Source organism: Eubalaena glacialis, chromosome 10, assembly GCF_028564815.1.
Source record: "Eubalaena glacialis isolate mEubGla1 chromosome 10, mEubGla1.1.hap2.+ XY, whole genome shotgun sequence".
Taxonomy (NCBI): Eukaryota; Metazoa; Chordata; class Mammalia; order Artiodactyla; family Balaenidae; genus Eubalaena; species Eubalaena glacialis.
Window position 1 is genome coordinate 56,339,140 of NC_083725.1, and position 23,289 is coordinate 56,362,428.

The following is a 23,289-nucleotide window of genomic DNA, read 5'->3' on the forward strand; positions in this document are numbered from 1 at the left end:
ATAAATGAATTGCACAAAGGATGCGAAGGAGGAATTACAAGTATGATGTGGTAAGATTCTTACACTATATTGAAGTGGTATAATATTATTCAAAAATATTGACCAATAAATTAAAAATGTTTATTATAAATGTTAAGACAATCACTAAATTTTAAAAAGACACATAAATAATAAGTCAATAGTGATGATAGAATATAAAAAATACAAAAAAATTAATATAAATTTAAAATACATAAAAAATACCCCCAAAATCCAGGAGACAAAAAAAAAGAGGAACAAAGAAAAAAATGGAACAAATATAAAACAACTAATAAGAAAGTAGATACAAACAGATATAAACTCAACCATATCAATAACTATATTAAATGTAAAGAGTCTAAATATACCAATTAAAAGACAGTGATTACCAAACTGGATACAAAGTAAGAACCAACTATATGTGGTCTAAAAGAAACCAGCCTTTAAACTGAGGTCACGGAAAGATTAAAGAAGGAAAATATACCATCAAATATAATCAAAAGAAAACTGGAGTAGCTATATTAATAATAGACATAGTAGACTTCAGAACAAGGAATATTACCAGGATAAAGAGGAACATTACAAAATGGAAAAAGGGTCAGTTCACCAAGAAGACACAGAAGAAATAAGGTTTGTTTGCCTGACCTTCTCTTAATTACATTCTTAGGAAGACGCAAAAAATTGATAAATTTTTCAGAAATCACATATGGCTTTGGAACATGCTGTATGAATATTTTTTATAATAGATTTTCTGACCCAGTTGCATTTTCCTTAGTTTAATTACCATTAGTTTATATTACCTAAGCAAATAAGTAGCAAAAATGTAAACAAACAAAAAAGCCTATGCTCTCAGATATGCTGGATAGTGGAGAATAACCAACCTGGGCTAAAAATGTTGGAGATAATCCACATAAAAATATTTAAGAGTTTATCTTAAGAGTAAATACAAACTCTATGACACAAGAAATGAAAAAGAATGTGAATATAAACATATTATCACCAATATTCTGTCCTATTAACTCTTGTATATATTCAAAGATATAAGTAATGCTTCCTAGTCAAACCATATTGAAAATGTTTTCAATGTTAGTAATATTTCATAACAAGTGATTAATTAACTATAGTTTATAGTTTGCCACTTTTTCCTTTCCATTTCAAAATACTTTCTCCACATCTACCTTTTATAGGTAAACTTTATCATAAAATGAAACACAACCATCTTATCCAAAATAATTCCAGAATTAAGTTTTTCCCAGTATTTTCTTTTAACAACTGTGTGTGTGCACACGCACACACGCATGCACATGCATACAGGTCAACCTTAGTTAACACATTTTAACCTTTAAATTTTGAATATAAATTTTAGATGTTTAATAAAATATGTCAGTAATATGATTTACATGTTAGTGATTCCCATTAAACAAAAGGCCATCACTTCAAACTGCAGAGTGCCGTGTCACAGATGATCCCTATATATGTGTTTATTTAGGTAGGTGCTTATTATATATGTGTGGGTACATTTATAGGAACATGCAGAAAGAGGTGGAAGAATGTTAACTTTGTTTGAGAGAGTATAGTAGAAAGAGTGAGTGAGTGGGAGATGGAAAATAAGTCATTGCTTATATCAGTTACAACAGAAAATCCTTACTGTTTCTATCAAAGGTTGAGATCAGCTAGGAGGGTCTGAAAATGTTTAAATTAATAATCAGATAGTAAAATTATTCAGAAAAAACAAAGAGATACATCACTTTTGATGTTAGAAATATCAGGAAGTTCATATTTTCTCAGTGACTACATTGTTGAAAAAAAGAAAATGAGTTTTTGAAAATCTTTACTATTATGTATAAATGCAAATATATCTACACTTTCAAGCTTTAAGAGAAGAAATATCTCCAGCCTCTATTCCCAACATAATGTGCATATTTGGTGATGAGATATTTACGAATACTATAGAAAGAAGCATTAAAAAAAATGACAGATGAGTTAAGGCCGTATCTCATTTTAACAATAGCCATGTTATTTATTTCCCACTTTTCTTTCCTCTTCTGAAAGCCTTACCTTGTATATACTAACAAAAGAGCCCAGAAAAGCTCCGAGCTGGAAGTTTTCTTTATTGTAGAAGAGAGAAAGTAGCCGGGATGGCTGTGTAAACAGATGCCTAAATGCAGAGGGAATCCGGAGGCAGCACTGGATCAAGTATCCCACGCTAAACATTCTGATAAAACCCTAGAGAAAATTGGGAGGAAATTCTGATTTACAACCAAATTTTGAAGACCAATAGATATAAATTTTATTGTTGCAGAATCAAAACGGAACTAAAAATATTAAGACAAGTTTATATCACAGCCATTTTCAAAATTAAGTCCTAAACCTCAAACAATTTTAAAACAATTGCCTTAAAAATAAGCATGAAATCTTGCAGCAAACATACTTTCTATGATTTACAAAGGCTTAAAAAGTCTCCCAAGCACTGGCCAAGTCTATCTATGCACCAAACTTCTAATTCTTGACATTTGGTTGACATAACTGGGATTTATAATCCCTAAACCACAAATAGTTTTAGAAACAAAAGCACTGCAATTCCAAAAAAAATAGTTAACAAAACCAAATGCTTTTGGAAATTTTAACAGAAAATGCCTCTTAATCATTAGTTTGAGCAGAGATTCTTTTGACAGAAAATAATTGTATTATCTGTTTAGACCTTTGGTGTCAACTATTTAAACGATCAAGTTTAAAGAATTTTCCAGGAAAAGAAATAATTCTATCTAGGTTTTTACTTCTGTGCTCAATGTGTCAAGCTGAAACATCTCTAGGGAATGGCAGCTTTAAGGTAAACTAAACAAAACCTGAGAAAGCAAATTTGCTACAAATCCACATTTGCTGTCAACATTTCTCCATATTACCTGCAACTATCTACAGTGTAAAAGGGAGGAAAGGATGACTAATGTTGGTCAATTTCATTTCACTCTTTAGGAAAATGAAGTTTGATGTCACTTAATGGTGAGAGACTGAAAAATTCCAGTCATCTCAAAACAAAATGTTATCAAAAAGAATAGTATTTTATACATGATTCAACCAATACACTGTAATACTGATCTCCCATCCTCCTCCTCTTTCACCCCCACTGGAATGGAAAAACGTCTACATTCTTAGCAGCGTTTGCTGCTAAGTTTCAAAGGTCAGGTTTGTACCTTCTGGATAGCAGCCTTCTTTTTTTTTTTTTTTTTTAAATTGAGTTTCTATGAAGAAACATTCATTAATTTACCTGAAACTACCTAATACCTGGTTAAAACGTGAAAATTAAATTGTCCAAACAATTAGCATGAATTATCATGCATTTGCTTAATTGAAACTGCCTAGTGTTTGTTTAATGCATGAAGTGGTCACACCTGTATCTTGTCACTGATAATATCATAATATTAACCTAAGGGTTCAAAGATCACACTCATGTTCAATCATTTCACACTATTTTCAAGAGATCTATTCATCCTTCCATCCATTCACCCTTTCACGTATTCAGGAAAGATTCAGTGAATGCCTCTCATGTGCCGAACATCACACTAGATGCTGGGGATAGAGTAGTAAAGAGGACACAAAGCTCTTGCCTTCATGGAGCTTCCATGCTCATTAGAGGAAGAGAAAATCAGTAAACAAATAAACATAAAGTAATTACAGATTACAGTAAGTGTTGAGAAGGAAGTAATCAGGGCACTGGGAAAGAAATTAACAGGGCACTCTATATTAGACTGAGTGGTAAGGGAAGGCTACTGAGGATGTGACGTTTAAATAGACACAAAAGAGAAGGAGCTGGCATGAGAAAAACATTTTGGGTAGCTTGGACAAAAAGCACAAAGCCAAAAAAGAGACTGGCAGTTATCAACAAAAAGTTCGTGTGAATGGAGTACAGTGAGTTGGGGGGAATGTAATTCATCTGAATATTCACTCAGGGGTATGATTTAACATGAGGTGTAACTGAGTCCATGGAATAATGAGGTGCACTGTCAAAATATTTTACTATACTTGTGATATAAATTCCTCACCCACAAATCTCCAAATAATTCTACATTCATGGACATAATATTACAATGTATACATAAATTAGTAAGTTTATAGTACTGGTTCACGCTTGAAAGAATGACTACATTTTTTTCAAAGCTCAGTAATTCTCACTAACTTTCTCGTATACTTTTCTTAAAATATCACCTCTCCTCTCCCCCAAATTTCTCAAATACCTCTAATTTAGTCAAAATGCTTTTCTTAGTTCCCCTCCTGAAGCTTCCCCTTGAACTAGCATTATGTCCAGTTGGAGGGAATAATAACCCTCTCTGGGAGCTGGTAGACTTTGAGGCAGCCGGCAACATTCTTTTTTTTTTTTTCCACTTTAAAAATGAGGCAGGAAATCAGATTTGGAAAGAGTGTGTCAGAAACTACTTCACAACTCAAAAAATACTCTACTGCTTTTACCCCTGGTTCTGTCTTTGAGTACTTTAAAGGTAAGTGTTGGCTTGGGTGCGTGCCACCATCAACACTCGGCCACAGGCATTCACATTCATAGGCACTAATGTGATACGGTCCCTCCCTTTCTAGAGGGACGATCAGGAGGCTGTCTTTTGGGGTGCTGTACAACTCTGCTCTTCTCATCATCAATAAAGTGGGGATCAGATGTTGTAAGAAAGAACATAAATTTTCTAAAGCATCAGGATTGTTAGAGCACCATCCAAAACTAAAGAACTTGTAGCAGATGGTGCCACCTGTGACAGACTAACTGCAATGAAAATTAACTTCCTTCTCAGAGTTGGTGGGATGGGGGGATGGGGGGCGGTGGCAGGCATGGGATGGGGGATGGGGAGGGAGCACGGCCCTGGTACGCTAATATATTAGGGAGTGGGGAATTTATGTCAGTGGGTATAACTAACTTTCTTAATGTAGAACAACTGTGGACATGCTCCAGTTACCTTCATGCCTTAAAAAATGTAACAGCTTTACAAGTCCAAAACCAAATGCCACTGTCCCAGATTGTACGGTGTATGTGTGTGACTGCCGATCCCCTAGCACACAGCACAGTCCAGGGGCCTTGTTCTAAGATGTATTCTAATGAGGATACATTGCAAAGTACAAATTTTAATTTTAATTTGACTTTATTTTTCTCTTCTTTGTTGTTGTTGCTTCACCTTCTACTTTGTAAGTTTTACACTTATTAAGTAAGCTAATGTAAAAATTATTTAACAAAGGATCTGGTAAGTGAATACTAAAAGCTAAATTGTTATCTATTTCTCACAAGTGTCTTATTCTTCAAGTCAAATGCAAAGAATGATAGCAATGATTGTCAACTTTTCCATTTACTTTGAAATTATGTTTTAATAAGTAAGTTTTTTCTATACATATTCCCTGTGGTTATTAAAGTAGATTTTATATACTTACTTTAATGCAATAAGAGATGCAATTATCCTCATAGTGTTTGCAACATCTATGCCTTGGTCCATGCTTACATCTGAAATTAAACCAAAAAAACTAATATAATTAAAATGTGTGTGTGTGCGTGCGTGCGTGTGTGTGTGTGTGTGTTGATCTGCTTAAAACTCTCTAACCAAAAAAGGAGAAAACATTATCAACTCATTTCTAAATGTGTGCATCTTTTGATTTCTTAGGACATACAGAAGCAAAGATAACAGATTTTTTTTCCCTTTGCTGCTCACCATTTGACACACTGTATAAGATATGTGACTGCAGTCAAAATACTTGAATGTGGAACAGAAAAGCCATATTGGTAAATATTTGTGACTAAATATGAAAAATATGTATATGTTATCTCTATACGCTGCCAAATCTTTTGGAAGCTTTAAATCGTTTATTGTAGCGTATAATGGTCATAAATCATCCATGACGTCAGTACTTGAGCAAAAATCATAATGAGAATGTGCTCAGGTTACAGGAATTTATACTTAATTATATTTGAGAGAAAACATCTGGGAAAGAAACATGATATAGTATTAGAATTTAAAATTCAGTTTTTAAAATAAATATAGAAATAGAACATGCAGGAATTCAAAAGTAGGTTGTGATTTAACTGTAAACAACTTAGTCTTCCAGTGTTTAATAAACATTTCTGCTGGGAGGACTACTATTCAAGACACACTTATTTTAGTTATTTGGTATGTCTACTCCAGGACTATTTATTCACTCCAGGCGTAAAAAAGTAAGTAGAATATCTAATGTGGGTTTAACTCTCCCCCTTTCTCTTTGAAGAGTTCATGTTCCAAAATAAGCAGTCTTTATAACTCTTTCAGAATACAATTAATTAATTATCTTCATGGTTGGAACACATTAACTCTTTCTTGTTTATGATAATAACTTGCAGAGTGATATCCTGGCTCTCTAATTCCATTTGCAAATTGATTATGAAGACCTTCTCCGAAATTCAATGCTGCACTGCAGCTGGAGTATACAGGCAGCCTTTCCTATCAAGGGTGACAGCAATAGTTCATTCCTTATGTCGTTAGATATGACATATCTGGTCATGCGAAGTTGTTGAGTGATTAAAGCTAGGGGCCTGAAAAGGGGTGAATCAGAGAAGGACTGCCTTATGTAAACCATCACTCTTCATACTTCTAAGTGTCCTCTTCAGAGACATTTCTCAGCCATGGCTACCAGAACTACACAGAAATTGTTAAACTCTCTTTGCTAGTGAAGTTAAATTCTGTTATCAACTATACTGTCATTTAATCTTTCCTAGTCTTTCATTAAAATGGCTTCCCAAGTGCTGGACTGCCAGTCTCCTATGTCATCTGCTCTGCTTCTATACTATCCTGCACCTGCTTTCACACCAATGGACCCACTGAGGCTACTCTGACAAGTTCTGCCATGGCCCAATCAGCTCTGATACCCAAGGCTTCATTCACCCCCGTCACACATTCTCTGCATTCCCCTATGATTCTTGTTGACATGATTCCCATTAACAGGGTCCCCTACATCACACATTCTCTGCATTCCCCTATGATTCTTGTTGACATGATTTCCATTAACAGGATCCCCTACCACAATTATTACTGCCGTCTACCACCCCTTTCTTTCCTTTTACCTTCTTCTGTGGTGTACAGAAGAAGAGACAAAGTCTTTAAATTCAGTAAAAGTTTTGAGTACCTACTCTGTGCTCGTGTATGTGAAGCAACCTATGTTATTTCATTTAATGCACGCAACACTCCTTAATAAAGTTAACTGATGAGGACTTTAGGATGCAGAGTGGTTAAATCACTGTTCAAAGTCCCAAAGCCAGGAGGGGCAAAATGAGTCAAACACAGGTCTTCAGATTTCTTAAAGGGCAACAGCTTCCTGTAGTTGATCCCCTAACTTTCTATACTGCCTCCTCATTCTACACTCTCTAAAATAGCACTATAAGATCATTTTTATTGGCTGATATTCTAATTTTAAACCTTTAAATTAATTTTCTTAAATATCTTAAATATTTGAAATGCAAATGAAGACTTATTTGTATGAAATAGACTTCTTTGTATAACATACAAATAAAGATTTCTTATTTTATTTCCAAAGCCCTAAAAATTTCCACTCTTCCAAAATATCCTTCACTTAAAGTTTGCTCCTTATTATATCTATATCTTCTTAAATCTCTCTTGGAATTTTTCTTTCTCCTTTCCACACTTGAAACATTCGATTAGCACATATTAATCTGTTTCCTGAAGTTCCCTATTCTAGCCTCCTGCAACTCTGCTTAGTTTGAAATAGAAAAGTATTTCGACTTCATGTAAAACTATTTTAAAGGCAGATAATGGTCTATAGTCCTGCTAGAAATAATAAACAACATTCACTTGCCATCGTGTGCCTTTTTATAAAACTCTATGCACAGTTTCTGGTAAAAAAAAAAAAAAAAAAATTATTACCTGAAAAGAAAACAAAAATACCTTGGCATGGTACAAATGTTATATAAAATGGTGACAAAATGTGCTAAAATATCAAGATAAAGAACTCACACTGAATCCACAAGCTTCCTGACTAGAGCAATTATATTCGTTCCTCTTGGTTTTTCCTCATGTTTCTCAGTCTTTTGTTCCACTTTTGCATATGCCGCCTCTGGTGAATAAGAATGTGTGGGAATTTCTTCCTTCCCAACAATGAACCTAAAGAAAAGAGCACAATGAGAGGCATTTTTCCCCTTAAAAAAAAAAAATCAGTGAAAAAATAAACTGATTTTGTTTATATACAAATACACTGTGGACAGTACCTTATCATTTGAAATAATATTTTCCACAATTTATGTAAAACTAGTCATCCTTTAAAAAATAGGCTTTTGAAATCTGAATACTCAGAAAATGTTAACAGCTGTTTATTTAACAGTGCAGGCATCTTAAAATCAAATACAGCATAGCTCTTTGATGAAACACCCTTTTAACTTAAGTCACCGCTTTTTTAAGGTATTACACAACTTACAAGTTTTTTCAAACAAAAAAGCAGATGAACTATTAACTTGGATCTACTAGTTAATGACAAAATTTCTATTTTTTTCTCTAAAATGTACCAACAGTTACAATTGAACGCATTTCTCATTTTTTTACTCTAAATTTGTATCTAACGTCACTTTGAGTCATGAAACAGCTGCAGTGCAGTAGGTGGTCATCTATATGCACATGAGAAATAGAGGGAACTAAAGAATGAGAATCAGAAAGTGGTTAAGAGTCTGTGTATCTTCCCCACATTATTAGAAAATCTTAAATTTGATGTTATTCTAATCTACTTACTTCTCTTTGGAAAAATCTAATATCCAGGAGAAGACACCATTCCTGTATCATCAAAACTGGACTATATTTTTCCAAAGACAATACAAAGAAAACATTACCAACCATTAGATATCACTCAATCAGTATCCTTTATCAGAGTTTTCATTTTTGCTGTTTTCACCTTCACTATAAGAGTCACTGCTCTTATAAAGAATAACTAAGCTTTCCTTAGCCAATTCTGCCTGCTGAACCTTCAGAAAATATCACAAAACACAGATAAAACAGGAGACCAATAACACTACACTAAAATTCTAGAACATGGGAACTATGGCAAATTTAAATACTCGTGAAAGAGAGAAAAATTGTTACTATCAACAAGTGCAACCCATCTTGTTAGGACAAACTTGATAAAACATCTAGTTTACCAAATTGTAAGGGGCGTGCAATGAGATTGTTTGTCACCAGATGGCAGCTGTGCCTCCTTGGTAACTGCTGGTCCAAAAGAATTTGGTTCCTAATCGTGGGTGTGAATGGAGAGTTTAGGGTCTGTACTACTGCTCTTTATAAACAAGGTAAAACTATGCTAGAACAGATACAATATCTCTCACACCTTTCCTAACGCTGAAAGGAAAGTGTTGCTATTTTGGCCAGGACCTACCATTCGGATTAGAGCTCACTTCCTTGGAGAAGCTGCCCCTGCCCCAAGCTGGAGTGAGTGAGCCATCCTTCCTTTGTGCTCTCACAGCCCAGTGATCCCCCAGTACTGGAAGCACCTTTTTAGTAGTTTCGCTCCCCCACTAAACTGTGGGATCTGTGAGACTATATATACCTTCTTTGTTATTATATCCCAGTGCCTGGCATAGTGTCGGGCACATAATAAATATTTAGTTAATACGTAGCAAAGGAATATAGTAATAGCAAGCATTTTCTGAGCATTTACTACATGACAGGCACAGCACTGAGCCTTGGACAAAGATTAAATCATTTAACCCTCATAGCAAAACACTATGAAGTAGGTACCATACTTTCCATGACAGTTAACATGAAAAGGCATCTTGTCCACAATCAAAAATATCAGTAATTATTTGAACCCAGAACTGTTTAACTCTAAGGCCTGGGTTCTTAGTCACCAAACTTTGTACATTATTAACTATGTTTTAAACTACAATGAATCAGCCTTAGTCTACCTTCAGATTCCTGCACTGGCTCTTCTCCCGTGGTTCTCTCCCTGACTCTTTCTATTCCCCTAACTTCCACTATTATCTTACAGAACTAGCAAGAGTGAATAACTATTTTTCCAGAATATTTTCCTGTAACATAGAGAAAATGTTAAGTGCAAATAGTCCAAGTCAGCTCTTCATTATAAGTGGATTTGAAGAAAACATACACAAATATCCGACACATTCTGAGTTTTGGCAAGGATTCTGGGAGTCTAAGGAAAGATGCAGGAACAATGGCAGAGTTTTCTCTCTAGGAAAACCAACTTTTGATTTTGTTACCAACTTTCAGTTTAAGTTGAAACTTAATTTAAGTGAAACTTAATTCACTTAATTTAATTAAACTTTAATTAATTTAATTAAGTTTAATTAATTAAACTTGATTTAAGTGAAACTTAATTCGCTTAATCTGTGAATTACACAGAATCCTATGTAGCCAATGCAACAACAACAAAAAGCTATTTTCTAATAGGTTTCATGATCTTTTAATGAAAAATATGACATGAAATTACTGCTGTGTTATGATTTAGTTATCGTTACCAAAGAATTTCCACAACCAAAACTACTCTATTCAATAATAGAGAAACTTTAATTTCCTAATGTATGTGAAAATGTTTGGTGAACTATAAAATTCAACACTAATGCTAACCAACATCTCTACAGTATCGACCACGTGCCAATTACTGTGATAAGAGATGGGCTACGAGGTGAAAAGAAGACTCCAGTGACTCTAGTGAAGCCTATAATACAAAATGTGTTTGACAATGCATGAGTCCTGCCCTAACAAAGCCCGTAATCTGGTACCACACAATTAAGGGCTTCATTTTCCAGTAATTGTTCATGTGTAGCTTTGTCTTTCCAAACTCCGTAAACAGAGAGTTCTTGTAATCTTCTTTAATACCCCATACTGTAAGGCACATAATAGGCCCCCCAAATAGTGGCTGACTGACTGATTTTTAGGGGGAAAATTAACAAATTACTCTGTTAATGAAATGTCCACAAAGCCACTTTTGTGACTTTTAAAATTGCTTGCAACTTAAAAGTGGAGTCAATAAATATTTATTACAATTATGTACGATGATATTACTTTTTAAAAAAAACTTAACTTGTAAATTCTCTTAACATAAAGATAAATAAAATATGCAACTTACCTAAGTGCAGAGAATGTAAATCCTTTCAAACCATCTTTGCACCTAAAACAATAGACATTTACAATGATAAAATAACTTGTTTTGAGATATAAAGTAGTAGTATTAAATAGCTATTAAATTTTTTCCTGAAAATGATTTTCTTTTAAAGGTGAAACTCTTCTAGGACAATGATCTGAGCAGTACAAATGGTCAAACAAACAACAAACAATGAACAAGCCATCTTACACAAAATGATTAAAATGATAATGCCTTCCCATGTCGTATTAACATAATTTAAGGCTCAATTCTCAGATTTGCAGGTTGAAGAGAGATTTAAAGTAAATCTTCTAAGGGATCCACGTGGACTTAAAATGAAGGCTGGGAGCGGAGTATTCGTCATTCTAGCCAATCCCTGGGGGAGCAATTTGTTGTGAAGAGAAAGACCACATACACCTGCTGGGTATTATGTACAGGTCAATTCAAGGTCCTGACTTCTTCTCCCTATTTATTAATTCAGTGAATGCAGAGCAATGTAGAGTTGGCAGGCACAAAAAGGCTTCAAGTTTAGTTAACAATTTTAACTTCTGAGTAAGCCCAATCCGAACAGATAATGTAGCAAGAGGAATAGGGGGTGGAGGAGGAGAGCACAGAGACAAGATTCCAAATATTATTGAGTGCTTACTATTGCTGGGCATTGTTTTGGGCCCTTTATATGTGTCGTCTCATTCAATTATACCACAACTCTTATGAATAGGTGTTTCTCTACTCCACAGCTGTGCAGAGGCCCCCCAGATGTGGGAACTTCCCCGAGGTCACAAAATAAATAGTAGTCAGAATTCAGGAAAAACAAAAAAAACGACTTCATCTGACTTAAAAGTTATGGTTTTCTCTTATACCTCCTCCTAAAACAGTGTATTCCTTTTAACTGGGGAAAACTCAAACTACATGGCAACTGGGGTAGGGGGTAGGGGGGAGGGGGGATTCTCACATCTGCAAAAAGTATTTAAACAAGATTTTAAAATGGGGGCATTACTATCCTGGTCTTAATGGTCTGCTCTATAGGTATGATCAAGTTACTAGAGAATCTTTGGGTATCTAGTATCAAAATTCCTTGGAGAAACTATAAAGATTGGTGATATAATGATGCTCTAACATATGTTAATATTAGACACTGGATATTCTTGGACAGAAAGTACAGCCTTAAATCTAACTGGACAATTCTTTCTGTATGCCTTTTATATGAAAGGTCACAAAGGAAATGAACAAAAATATAAGAAATCTATCTAAAAATTTTTAAATATACATTTTTATTGGAGGACATATAGAATCTCAGGAAAAAACTTAATCCATGTGCACTGAGATGTTTTAAAGCACTTAAGAATTCAATTAAGCAACATAATCTACTTTGTGGTCATGTTAACAGTGAGAATGTAACCAGAGAATTTAGCTAACATACTATATAATTATCTACTATGTATAGAATGAGGATAAAGGCAAAATAATTCATATGTTAAGCTTAAAGTGTGCATGGGAAAATTATAGCATTAAAATTCTTAAAGTTATCTGTTTCCATCTGAAGAAAGTGTTTCTCAGTAATTTAAAACCCATAACTGAGTAATTTCTAGATAGGTAGGGTGGTGAGGGGTTAGGCTGGGAGTCTATTGACTAGAAAACAGAAAGCAGATTGATTAAAAGATTATGTACAACTGGGAACAAATTTTGGCTCTGGTATGTTATTGTTAAAAGATAGCCATTTGTCTTTGTGCAATGTTGAATAGATAAAGGATTCTGACAACTTGGTCTGGTCAGGATTGCATATTTGTGACCTTAAACAATAAATCTAACTGCAGACCAAACATCAAAAAGTAGCTTTCAAATATAAAAGGGCATCTACAAATGAATTTGCAATTTCATTATGATGGAAGTTTGGTTCTTTCAGCAGAACCCTGTGGGAAGCACTTCATATTGATAAAGTCTTAGCATGGATTCAAAAGGGGCTATTCTTCTTTCCATTCATGTGTATAAGGTCTGTTAATGTAATTGAGGGTCAGATGTCTATGTCAAAAGGACAAAAAAGTAATTATTCCCAGAAAAAGAATCTTTAAAATAGTAATACTGCCCTGCATTTTGACACCGAAAGTATTGTCTGAGCCCTAATCTAACTATGAAACACTATTGTAATCTATGTTAAATGTAAAAAGTATGATATAAACATAAAAATTTATACAAAACAGAGCCCATTAAAAGGTGCCTCACTATTTGATGGATTCCATTATTATAATGTAAATCAAGTCACATTCTCCATTCATGTATTAAGGCTCGCTGATATATTCAACAAATATTGACGGAGTGCCTACTATGTGCAAGCACTGGTTTAGGTTCTAAGGATGTAACAGTGGACAGTATAGAATCTCTGCTTGCTTACCACTGACATTCTAGAAGGGGGAGAGATAGGATAAAAAAAAAAGTAAGTATGTCATGTGGTGATAACTGCTATGGAAAAAAGCAAAGCAGGACAAGGGGAGAAACAGTGATCAGGTTGGGCCTTTTGTTTGTTTGTTTTTAACATAGTGTAGTCAGGAAGGGCCTCTCTGAGAAGGTGGAATTTGGTAATTTGATCAGAAACCTTACTGAATTGAGGGAAGGGCATTTCAGTCTGAAGGAAGAGCAAGCACAAAGCCCTTGATAAGGGGTCTGCATGGCATGTAAGGAGAACAGCAAGTGCATTACTGCAGCTGGAGGGAAGCAGTGGTAGGAAATGAGGTCACAGTAATAGCTGTGGAGGGAGTGAGGGGTCTACAATTCCTGTAGGCCCTGTAGGCATAGCAAGGACTTGGGAAGGTTCTCAGCAGAGAAGTGACAAGATCTGTCTTAAATTTTAAGATAATCACTTTGCTGGTTCGAAAATAGACTACAGGAGGGCAAGGTTAGAAGCAAAGAGGCTAATTAGGAGGAGAAATGACTGTGCCTGGACTAGATCACAGTGGCAGAGGTGGAGGGGAGTGGTAAGACTCTGAATGTATTTCAAAAGCAGAATTGGTGGAATTTCTTGATGGTTTGAATGTGGGGTACAAGAGAGAATTTACAAATTATTAAAATATTTTTGGTTTGAGCAAATGGAGGGATATAATATCCATTTATTGAAGTGAGAAAGACTACAAAAGAAACAGGTTTGAGGAGAAAAATCAAAGTTTTGTTTTAGATATGTTAAGTTTGAGATGCATGTGAGCTATAAATGGAAATGTTAAGGAAGCAAGCAGCTGGCTATATAGATGTGGGCTCAAGGGAGAGGTCTGATTCGTTTATAAGTAGTACTTAAATCCATGGGACTAGATACAATCATCTAGTAATTAAATGTCAATAAAGAAAATATTCAAGGACTGAGTATTTTTTATTCCATCATAACCTGTAATGCAGAAAATCTTTTCTATAAAAGAAAAAAAATCATTTCTCCTAATAAATCCATTCTCTAATATAAAGTCTCATTTTAATTTTTTGAGTGTGCATAAAAATAATGCATTTAACTCATGTATACATAAACTTTCCTATTAAAGTCAGTCTATGCAAATGACATAAATAACTAGTATGACTCAATCCACAGTTACTGAATCTCTACATTTGCAATGTTCTGTGCTATGTACGATACAAAACAAAGCCAGGAGAGACAAAGAGGAAAAAGAATTTGCAGCATTATATCAAACAACTTAGCTGATAAACAACTAATCATAGAGGGGCAGGTTGGAATTACATATTATATACAAGAAAGTATAAAGAAGTTTAACGTTATTATTATTAGAATAATTCTCTTGGTCAATGCCAGTGGGAGAGAACCCACTAAGATAATTTTTTTCAATTAGAAATATAAATGATAGTAAAATGAACAATTTTGCCCCAAAAGATTCTTTATCTCATTCTTAATTTCCATGAGATACATTGTACCAGCAGATGTCACTAGTAAGCCATTTTTGGAAAAATTCCTGGCTCTTTGATATGGTTTCCATATCAAACATTTTGTTGCACATTTTCATTTAAAAACAAATTCACAGGCATTCAAAATATGAATTTTGAATAAATTTTAGTTAAATTGCATTAAATTCCCCCAAGTAAATATCATAAGTATGAGACTTTTAACGATAGGTGACATTCCTGTTCCTATTATTGCATATAGTTATAAAATCTCTAAGAACACCCTACCATTTGGCACCAACATAGAATTTGATGGTGTAAATGTGCTGTTTTATTATATGCTTTCTAGTAACCTGAAAACTCTGAGAACTATTTTGACTCCTAAAATTTTTGTGTCTAGTCGGTTTTCATTTATTTGGCAAATATAATAGATATAAAAAAATGTACTTTTATAAATCTCCTTTTACATATTTCTAAGGCAGTGCATGATGCTATGGAAAGACTCTTGATATGAACAATGAAACAGATACTAGTCATAACTTCCCTAACAACCTAGAGCAAATCACTTAATTTAAGGGCTTAATCTCATTGCTTCCTAAAAAGGAGCCTGGAACTAAATGACCTCCATAACTGGCTCATTAAATTATTTCTAATTCTGAAATTTCATCACTTACTATAATTTTATTTAGTGACACTATTATTATTTGAAATAATAATGGAAAATAAATGAATTATTCTAAATCACTCATAAATAATGATCTCACTGACGTCAAGAATTTTTAAAAAAAACAGTAACACACAAGCAAAACCCTGAATTTATTTTGAGATTACTGGCTGCTACTAATATTATTTCATTTGCTTATTGCTTTATAAAACTTAGACATGGAACTTATTCCTGGCAAAGGTTCAAAGACAACCTTTTTCTTTTTTTTTTGAAATTAAAGCCTTTCCACTTTTATTGGCATTGATAAATAATATCAATCAATTCACTGACAATAGGAGTCTTTGAAATACCTTTTGCTGGGCAGGGGGATAGGACTTATTCATCTAATTAAGGACGTATCTCCATTTTAGAAATAAAATATTTTGCATATATTTTTCTTTGTAATTAAATCTAAAAAAACTGTAGAATTGGGGAAAATAGCCTTTATAACCCTTTAGAAAAAAACAACCTTTTCTTTTTTAACTTTAAGATTACAAGATGAACTACTGAGATGATATATACACTACAGAAATGCTGTTAAGTATTGATACAACAAGCAATTCTATAGATATAATCTCAATAATGATAAAAGATTACATTATTGCTATACGAAGCATCAATGCTAAAATATTATTATTAATGATAAAATATAAAATGCTGTTTATTATATACTATAGAAAGTTAGAGAAAGTGGTCAAAAGGATACACCCCAAACAGTTGTTAGCAGGCTACCTATTGAAGTAGGATGGGTTAAAAGACATGAAGGAAGAATAGAACTTTTTACTCTCTATATTCATATATCATTTAAAATTTTTTACAAATATACATTTAAATATTATTTGTGTAGTTTGTTTAATTAAAAACATCAATATCTGAACATTTAGGAACAGATTAAACAGTGTAAAAGTTATTCATCTCTATTTCACCAATACTATGGCAGAGAACATAAGACTCGGTCAACTTTACTAATAATACTACTGTAAAAGTTTTGCTAGACGGCATAAAGTTACTAACTGAAACAAGTGATATAGATAGAATTTTCTGAAACTATGATCCCAATGAACATGGATAACTATGTGACTACAATGACAAAAAAAGAAACACTCATTAAGTATCAATGCCAGAGTTCTTTTGTCCTTTTTTTACTCATTGAATTGGTTAGAAGGAAACTCACATATTGGTTAAATATTACAGCATCTATCTTTATTCACTCTACAATCATTTATCAGGCACCTAACATACAGAAGACACTGTGCTGCAGATCATTTAAGTAATGCAAACATAAATTATATACCATCTCTGATCATTAAAAAAGATATCTGCATAGTTACGTATATGTTTGTCAAATAAATGAAAATAATCTTGGCTAAAACTTCTGGCACACAATTTCCTGTATCTTGCTTTCCAAGAGCTTAATTACTTTATTTGTACTTTATGAGTTCAGCTTCAAATTTCTTTAGTCCTGCATTTTACATCATCTATCTCCTTAAAGTATTTGATTTGAGAAAAGTAGTATGGATCTTCTTCCACTTATGATGGAGATTATGTCCCAATAAATTCATCCCAAGTTGAAAATATCATTAAGTCGAAAATGCAGGGCTTCCCTGGTGGCTCAGTGGTTAAGAATCCGCCTGCCAATGCAGGGGACACGGGTTTGAGCCCTGGTCTGGGAAGATCCCACATGCCCTGAGCAACTAAGCCCGTGCGCCGCAACTAAGCCCATGCACCACAACTACTGAGCCTGAGCTCTAGAGCCCGCAAGCCACAACGACTAAGCCCGCGTGCTGCAGCTACTGAAGCCCGTATGCCTAGAGCCCATGCTCCAAAACAAAGAGAATCCACTGCAGTGAGAAGCCCACACACCACAATGAAGAGTAGCCCCCGCTCACCGCAACTAGAGAAAGGCCGCGTGCAGCAACGAAGACCCAATGCAGCCATAAATAAATAAATAAATAGATAGATAGATAGATAGATAGGTAAATAAATTTTTAAAAAAAGAAAATGTATTTAATACACTTAACAAACCAAACATCATAGCTGAGCTTAGCCTAGCCTACCTTAAACATACTCAGAACACTTATATCAGCCTACAGTTGGGGAAAATCATCTAACACAAAGCCCATTTTATAATAAAGTTTTGAATATCTCACATAATTTATTGAATATCATATGGAAAGTGAAATCCAAATGGTTGTATGGGTACAGAATGGTAGTAAGTATTGGTCATTTACCCTTTTGATTTGTGTGGTTGACTGGGAGCTGCTGCCCAACATCAATAGAGAGGATCATAACGAACACTGCTAGCTTAGGAAAAGATCAAAATTCAAAGTATGGTTTCTACCAAATACGCAATGCTTTGACACCATAGTAAAGTTGAAATATCCTAAGTTGAACCATTGTAACTCAGTGACCATCTGCATATGCAAAAGCACAACTGAAGATGCTAAAAAAAAATTGGCAAAAACAAAGACAAATTGGATTTAAAACAGTCGTGCACACTGATGATTATTAAAATATTCTATTCTATTGATTATATCATAATCACCTAAGTCATTCAGTATCAAAAATAAAAGTTACATTATTATAATATGTGAACAAAATTATTTAAAACAGAAAATGCTTAGGGACTTCCCTGGTGGTACAGTGGTTAAGACGCTGCACTCCCAATGCAGGGGGCCCAGGTTCGCTCCCTGGTCAGGAACTAGATCCCACATGCATGCTGCAACTAAGAGTTCGCATGTCACAACTAAGGAGCCTGCCTGATGCAACTAAGGAGCCCATGTGCGACAACTAAGGAGCCTGCGAGCCGCAACTAAGGAGCCCACATGCTGCAACTAAGACCCAGCACAACGAAATAATTTTTTTAAAAAAAGAAAATGCTTAAACTTCAAGCATATTGGAGGTATGAAAAGAATGACATAAGAACTTAATTATAAATAATAGTTACAGACAATAGCTGGATCTTCAAAATTTTGATTTGTCTAATTATGTAATTATCATTGGTACTAAAAACAAATACATTTGGAGTGCATACAACTGAAAAGTTTAATTTAAAAGTTAAAAAAAAAAGAATGCCTATCTAAATGCCTTGAATTTTTGTTTCACAGTTGTCTTCATTATAAAGAAAACACATACCATTTTATATAGTTTTTTTAAGTTAAATTTTTCTTATTTTGTTTTTAAAATCCCACATGAAAGAATAAACCACTTTTTCTAATCAATTTACCTAACCTGTTTTCAGGTGTAGAAGCTTACCTTAGTACTCAGCTATAATTTAGTAACTGAAACTTGATCAACAACTATAGATTTTGATTGACACCTGTTTATCATAAGACTATCGGAAAAACTGACATGGAATTAATTTAAAGATTTTATTTTAGTTTTGTTTTTAAAAAAATCTTCAGTGTCCTAATCACATATGTACACTCCAACAGGTTAAATCAATCATTTCAATTTACTACTCAGAAGCTGTGATGTGCAATTAAAATACACTACATTGCTTACATACACACAACAGGTTTTTCCTCTTAAGTCTACTATTGTTTGAAGAATAAAACAGACTCAGAGAGTTCGGTTTCAACCCACATATGGCACTTAATATGAGAAAACAAAATAACTAATATTATGTTCCTACTTTAAGAAAGCTCATATACAAAAATCTGAAATTGGAACAGCAACAGATGAAGAAATTTGTGGAAGACTATTTTGTTTGCTTCATGAACACATCATATATCTTCCAAATAATTTTCAAGTGGATTCCTTTAAATAGTGAATTTTCCCAGTATGTTAAAAATATTATTTTTGATTCTGGTAAATATTTTACAGTACATTTATTTCATACAGAATGGAACACTGGTGCTTAGCTTTGTTCTCAATAACCTAAGGAAAGCTGCTGAAGCAAGGCAGCAGCTATGGGTAATCAAGTGTGATTGTAAGTCCCCAGATGATTATTGTGTACTTTTTTCTAGTGTGTCCTAAATACAAATTGGAAACATTTGGATTCAAACTTACAGTAACAACTCCAATAGAATCAGATTTCTCCTTAAACTTGGAGAGGCTGGAACTGCTTTTGCTTTAAAATCCAAACTAAGGAAGGTCATGCTCCAAGCTGTCTTCAATTGCTAAGAAACCAAGAATCACCTTCAGACTGTTTCTAAAAGAAATGTTAATTAGGATGAATTTCCCTCTCAAAATGAACTGGTAATAGCAATGCTAGTCGAACTTTAAAATACTTGTAAAAAGAGCAGATTTTAGCTCCAATGGACCTAAACTGTTTGCAGTTCCAAAGGAAATGGCACATGTTTGCACTTGACAAATTAACAATAGGCAAAAACCAAATTTAAGATCAAAATGGTGCTTTATATACATTCAAGAAAAAACTTAGCAAGTTTCTTAAAATCATGGCATTGCTATGGACAAAAATTATTTACATTAAACAAAATTATAACCACAATACTGAACCAATCTATTTTTTAAAGACCTCAAGATTGGCACGTATTTTCATTTTTTCCCCTCCTATAATGGTTGGGAAAAGGATGAAAACAAATGTTTTCAATTATATAGAATCTTTGAATCAACATTAATTTATTTTCAAATGCACATTGGTATCTGTCATTAAAATAATATGGCAATTGGTTTTCATATTGAACAAAATGAGCAGCTATTTAGGCTATACTTTTTCATAAAGTTATGCTTATTTAATATCAAAGTTCAAATCTAAAATAAATAAAATATTTTGCTCCATCTCCGGATAATGGAGCAAAAACAGTATTTTGGATGCTTTTGGAAAACTATAATTTTTTGATTAACTGAGGACTATAGAGTATCCTAACTTTAAAATAAAAATTTTCATTTAAAAGCTACAGTTTACTTCATTCATCTCAAAGATTATGAACTTAATTTGTGTTATGTATGACAGAAATTGGGCAAGTTAACATATTGGAATCTTCCTGGACTATCAATGGTACTAGAAAAATGAAATATTGGAACTAAAGTAACCTGAGAGAATTATATTTTACAGATTAAGAAACCAAGGTCCAGGGAGATTAAGTGATTTGCCCCCAAACAGAGTTTGGTCCAAGACATCCTCACACAACAATAAAATCATTTTACACCCCAATCAACTAACTCTCTGTGCCTGCTGGGGTCTCACTGTGGAGAAGAAATACTACAGGGAAGAAGAGGGGTCTTGGGCTGTAGGAGAGAAATCACAAATTACCTGAATGAAGGGAGAGAGCCAAATCCCTCCAACTGACATTATGCAAAGACTTTACAAGGGACGGAAGAGCATGGATAGTTTTAAAGGAACCAATTTCCTGTTCCTCTTTTCCACATGTCCTCCCATTGAAACATGTGGCCTGACTTTGGTCAGGACTCCATGCTGGCTTCTCTCATGCACCTCCCTCTTCACAATAGTTATTTTTTGCATCAGTCTCTCCAAAATTTCCTGGACAATCACAAGGCCGACCCTTGGTATTAATCTGCCACTTTTAGCAATTTAAATTCCAAAAGCACCTCAATCCCAGACATGAGTACAAAAAACAGGACTGAAAGGAAGCTTTATTGTGTTTTCTATTATACACTACATAAGAAATTGGACTTCTGAAAGAAATTCATGAGATCACTTCTTCCTTATCTGTCTCTCAGTAGCAAACTGTGTTAGTAGTTACTTTCAGACACATTTCACACTTTCTCACCTCCCTCATTTTGGTCACCCTGGTCCTTCCATATGCAATCCCCTCTTTAACCACCCTCCCTTTTCAAGAGAATTCCTACAAAGTCCATCAGGGATGGCGATTTCTCCCACAATTAGATGGGTCTGTTTCTTTCTCAAACTTCCTTTGCTCTTTGTATATTTTTGGCAGTTTTTTATTTGACTCTGGCTAATGTGATAGTAATATCCATAGTTATCTAATCCACTCTTCCAAATATAGGGTTTCTTATGGCATTTTGTGTGTCCGTGTCCCAGAAATCAAAGGCAGTTTATAGAGTTTACTTCTTTTAACAATGAGGCTGGGAAATATTCTGCATCTTGTTATCAGAGCATTTACTGTGTAATTAAGGTATCTAGAAATATAAACTAACAGACCGTATTAGTCAGGAAAGGATACGTCAGTGTTTCTCAAAGTGTGGACCACTTGGAACACCATCAGCATCAGATGATAATAACTTGTTAGAAATAAAAATATTGGTTGCCATCCCAGGTCTACTGAATTCAGAAACTCCAAGAGTGGGGCCCAACCTGTACAATCTGCGTTTTAACAAAATCTCCATGTGATTCCAATAAAATTTCAATGGTTTCAACAACAAAAGTTTATTTCTTGCTCATGCTGTCAAACAAGGGTTGGCTATGGCTCAACTACATGTCATCTTTATTTCGGACCTTAGCATGATGGAGAAGTGTCTATTCAGATCTGCTGATTGTCAAAGCAGGGAAAAAAAGAGAATACAGGACACTGTGTTCTGGCTCCAAAGCTTCTGCTCAAAAGTAAGCATAAGCCATTTCCACTCATATTTCATTAGCCAAAGCAAATCTAAGGCCAGGCATGATGTAGGGCAGGGAGTATAACGCTTCCCCAGGGAGAGGCAGCAAAGGCTTTTGAACAATAACATAGCCTACTATAACACGCCAAGCATATTTTTGTTGAAGATCAATTGTATTCGTTTATAATATTTAAGGAAATTCAAGGCATAATTCCCCTTTTCCTCCCAAATCCTACAATCATTTAGTCTTTTACACAATAACTTCAATATTTGACTTTAAGTATGATAATTCTTAAAATCTGTTACTGATTTCAGAAATAAGCTTGTCTACAACATATTAATTAGTATTTTATATACATGCATAAACGTGTGTGTGTGTGTGTGTGTGTGTGTGTGTGTACTCTAAGCTCCATTTTTTTTTTTCTAATTACTAAAGCATTCAGAAATTTCACATTGTTCAGCTATGTATTCCAAGTGCCTATATCAGTGCATAGCATATAGGTCACTCAATAAATATATGTTGAAAGAAAGAAATTTTTATCTGTGTAGTAACTGAAAACACTGTATTTTTGAGTAATTATATTTCTAATTGGGTACCATGTTTCTTGGATTCATTTTTTTTAACAGCAATTCTAATAAGCTTTTTAAAAATATTTAGTTTCTAAAAAATGTGTTTATTTTAAAATCAGCTACCCATTACTTATTAACTCCCAGTGTTCATCCTTAATATAAATTTGTATTAGTTTTTTCACTGATAATTTGGTATGAATTTACACTTAGACATAAATGTGCATAAATAGGAGTCTAAAAAGGAGTCTCTAATCTTTCTGAATGAGGAGCTATTATGAGGTGTTAAACCCCAAATGAAATATAACAGTGACTGTAATATAAAACTATCAAGTCCAAAAGGCAGGAATGGGAATGCGGCTATAGGCATGTTTACACTGAACTAGGAGTTGTACCTGAATAAAAGAGGTGAGACCATAAAGTTTGTAGGCTGGGGCATTATTCACATTCATTCACTCATTTACGCAGTTAAATATTTCACAAATATATACTATGAGTCGACTATGTACCAGGCAGTTTGCCATGGACTGGGGATA

General features: G+C 34.1%; 1 protein-coding gene across 4 annotated transcripts in view; it reads right to left on the reverse strand.

Moving 5' to 3' along the window:
* Window positions 1-23,289, reverse strand: part of TMEM135 (transmembrane protein 135) — a 252,500-nt gene that overhangs the window by 11,352 nt on the left and 217,859 nt on the right. For 3 of the 4 annotated variants that reach the window (XM_061202751.1, XM_061202748.1, XM_061202750.1), the window contains exons 7-10: window positions 11,116-11,157; window positions 8,004-8,150; window positions 5,440-5,509; window positions 2,077-2,244 (exon numbers count right to left, since the gene is read on the reverse strand). In XM_061202751.1, the coding sequence (XP_061058734.1) occupies window positions 2,077-2,244; window positions 5,440-5,509; window positions 8,004-8,150; window positions 11,116-11,157 (427 nt within the window). The remainder of the gene's footprint in view (window positions 1-2,076; window positions 2,245-5,439; window positions 5,510-8,003; window positions 8,151-11,115; window positions 11,158-23,289) is intronic. The other variant, XM_061202749.1, reaches the window with a different exon arrangement.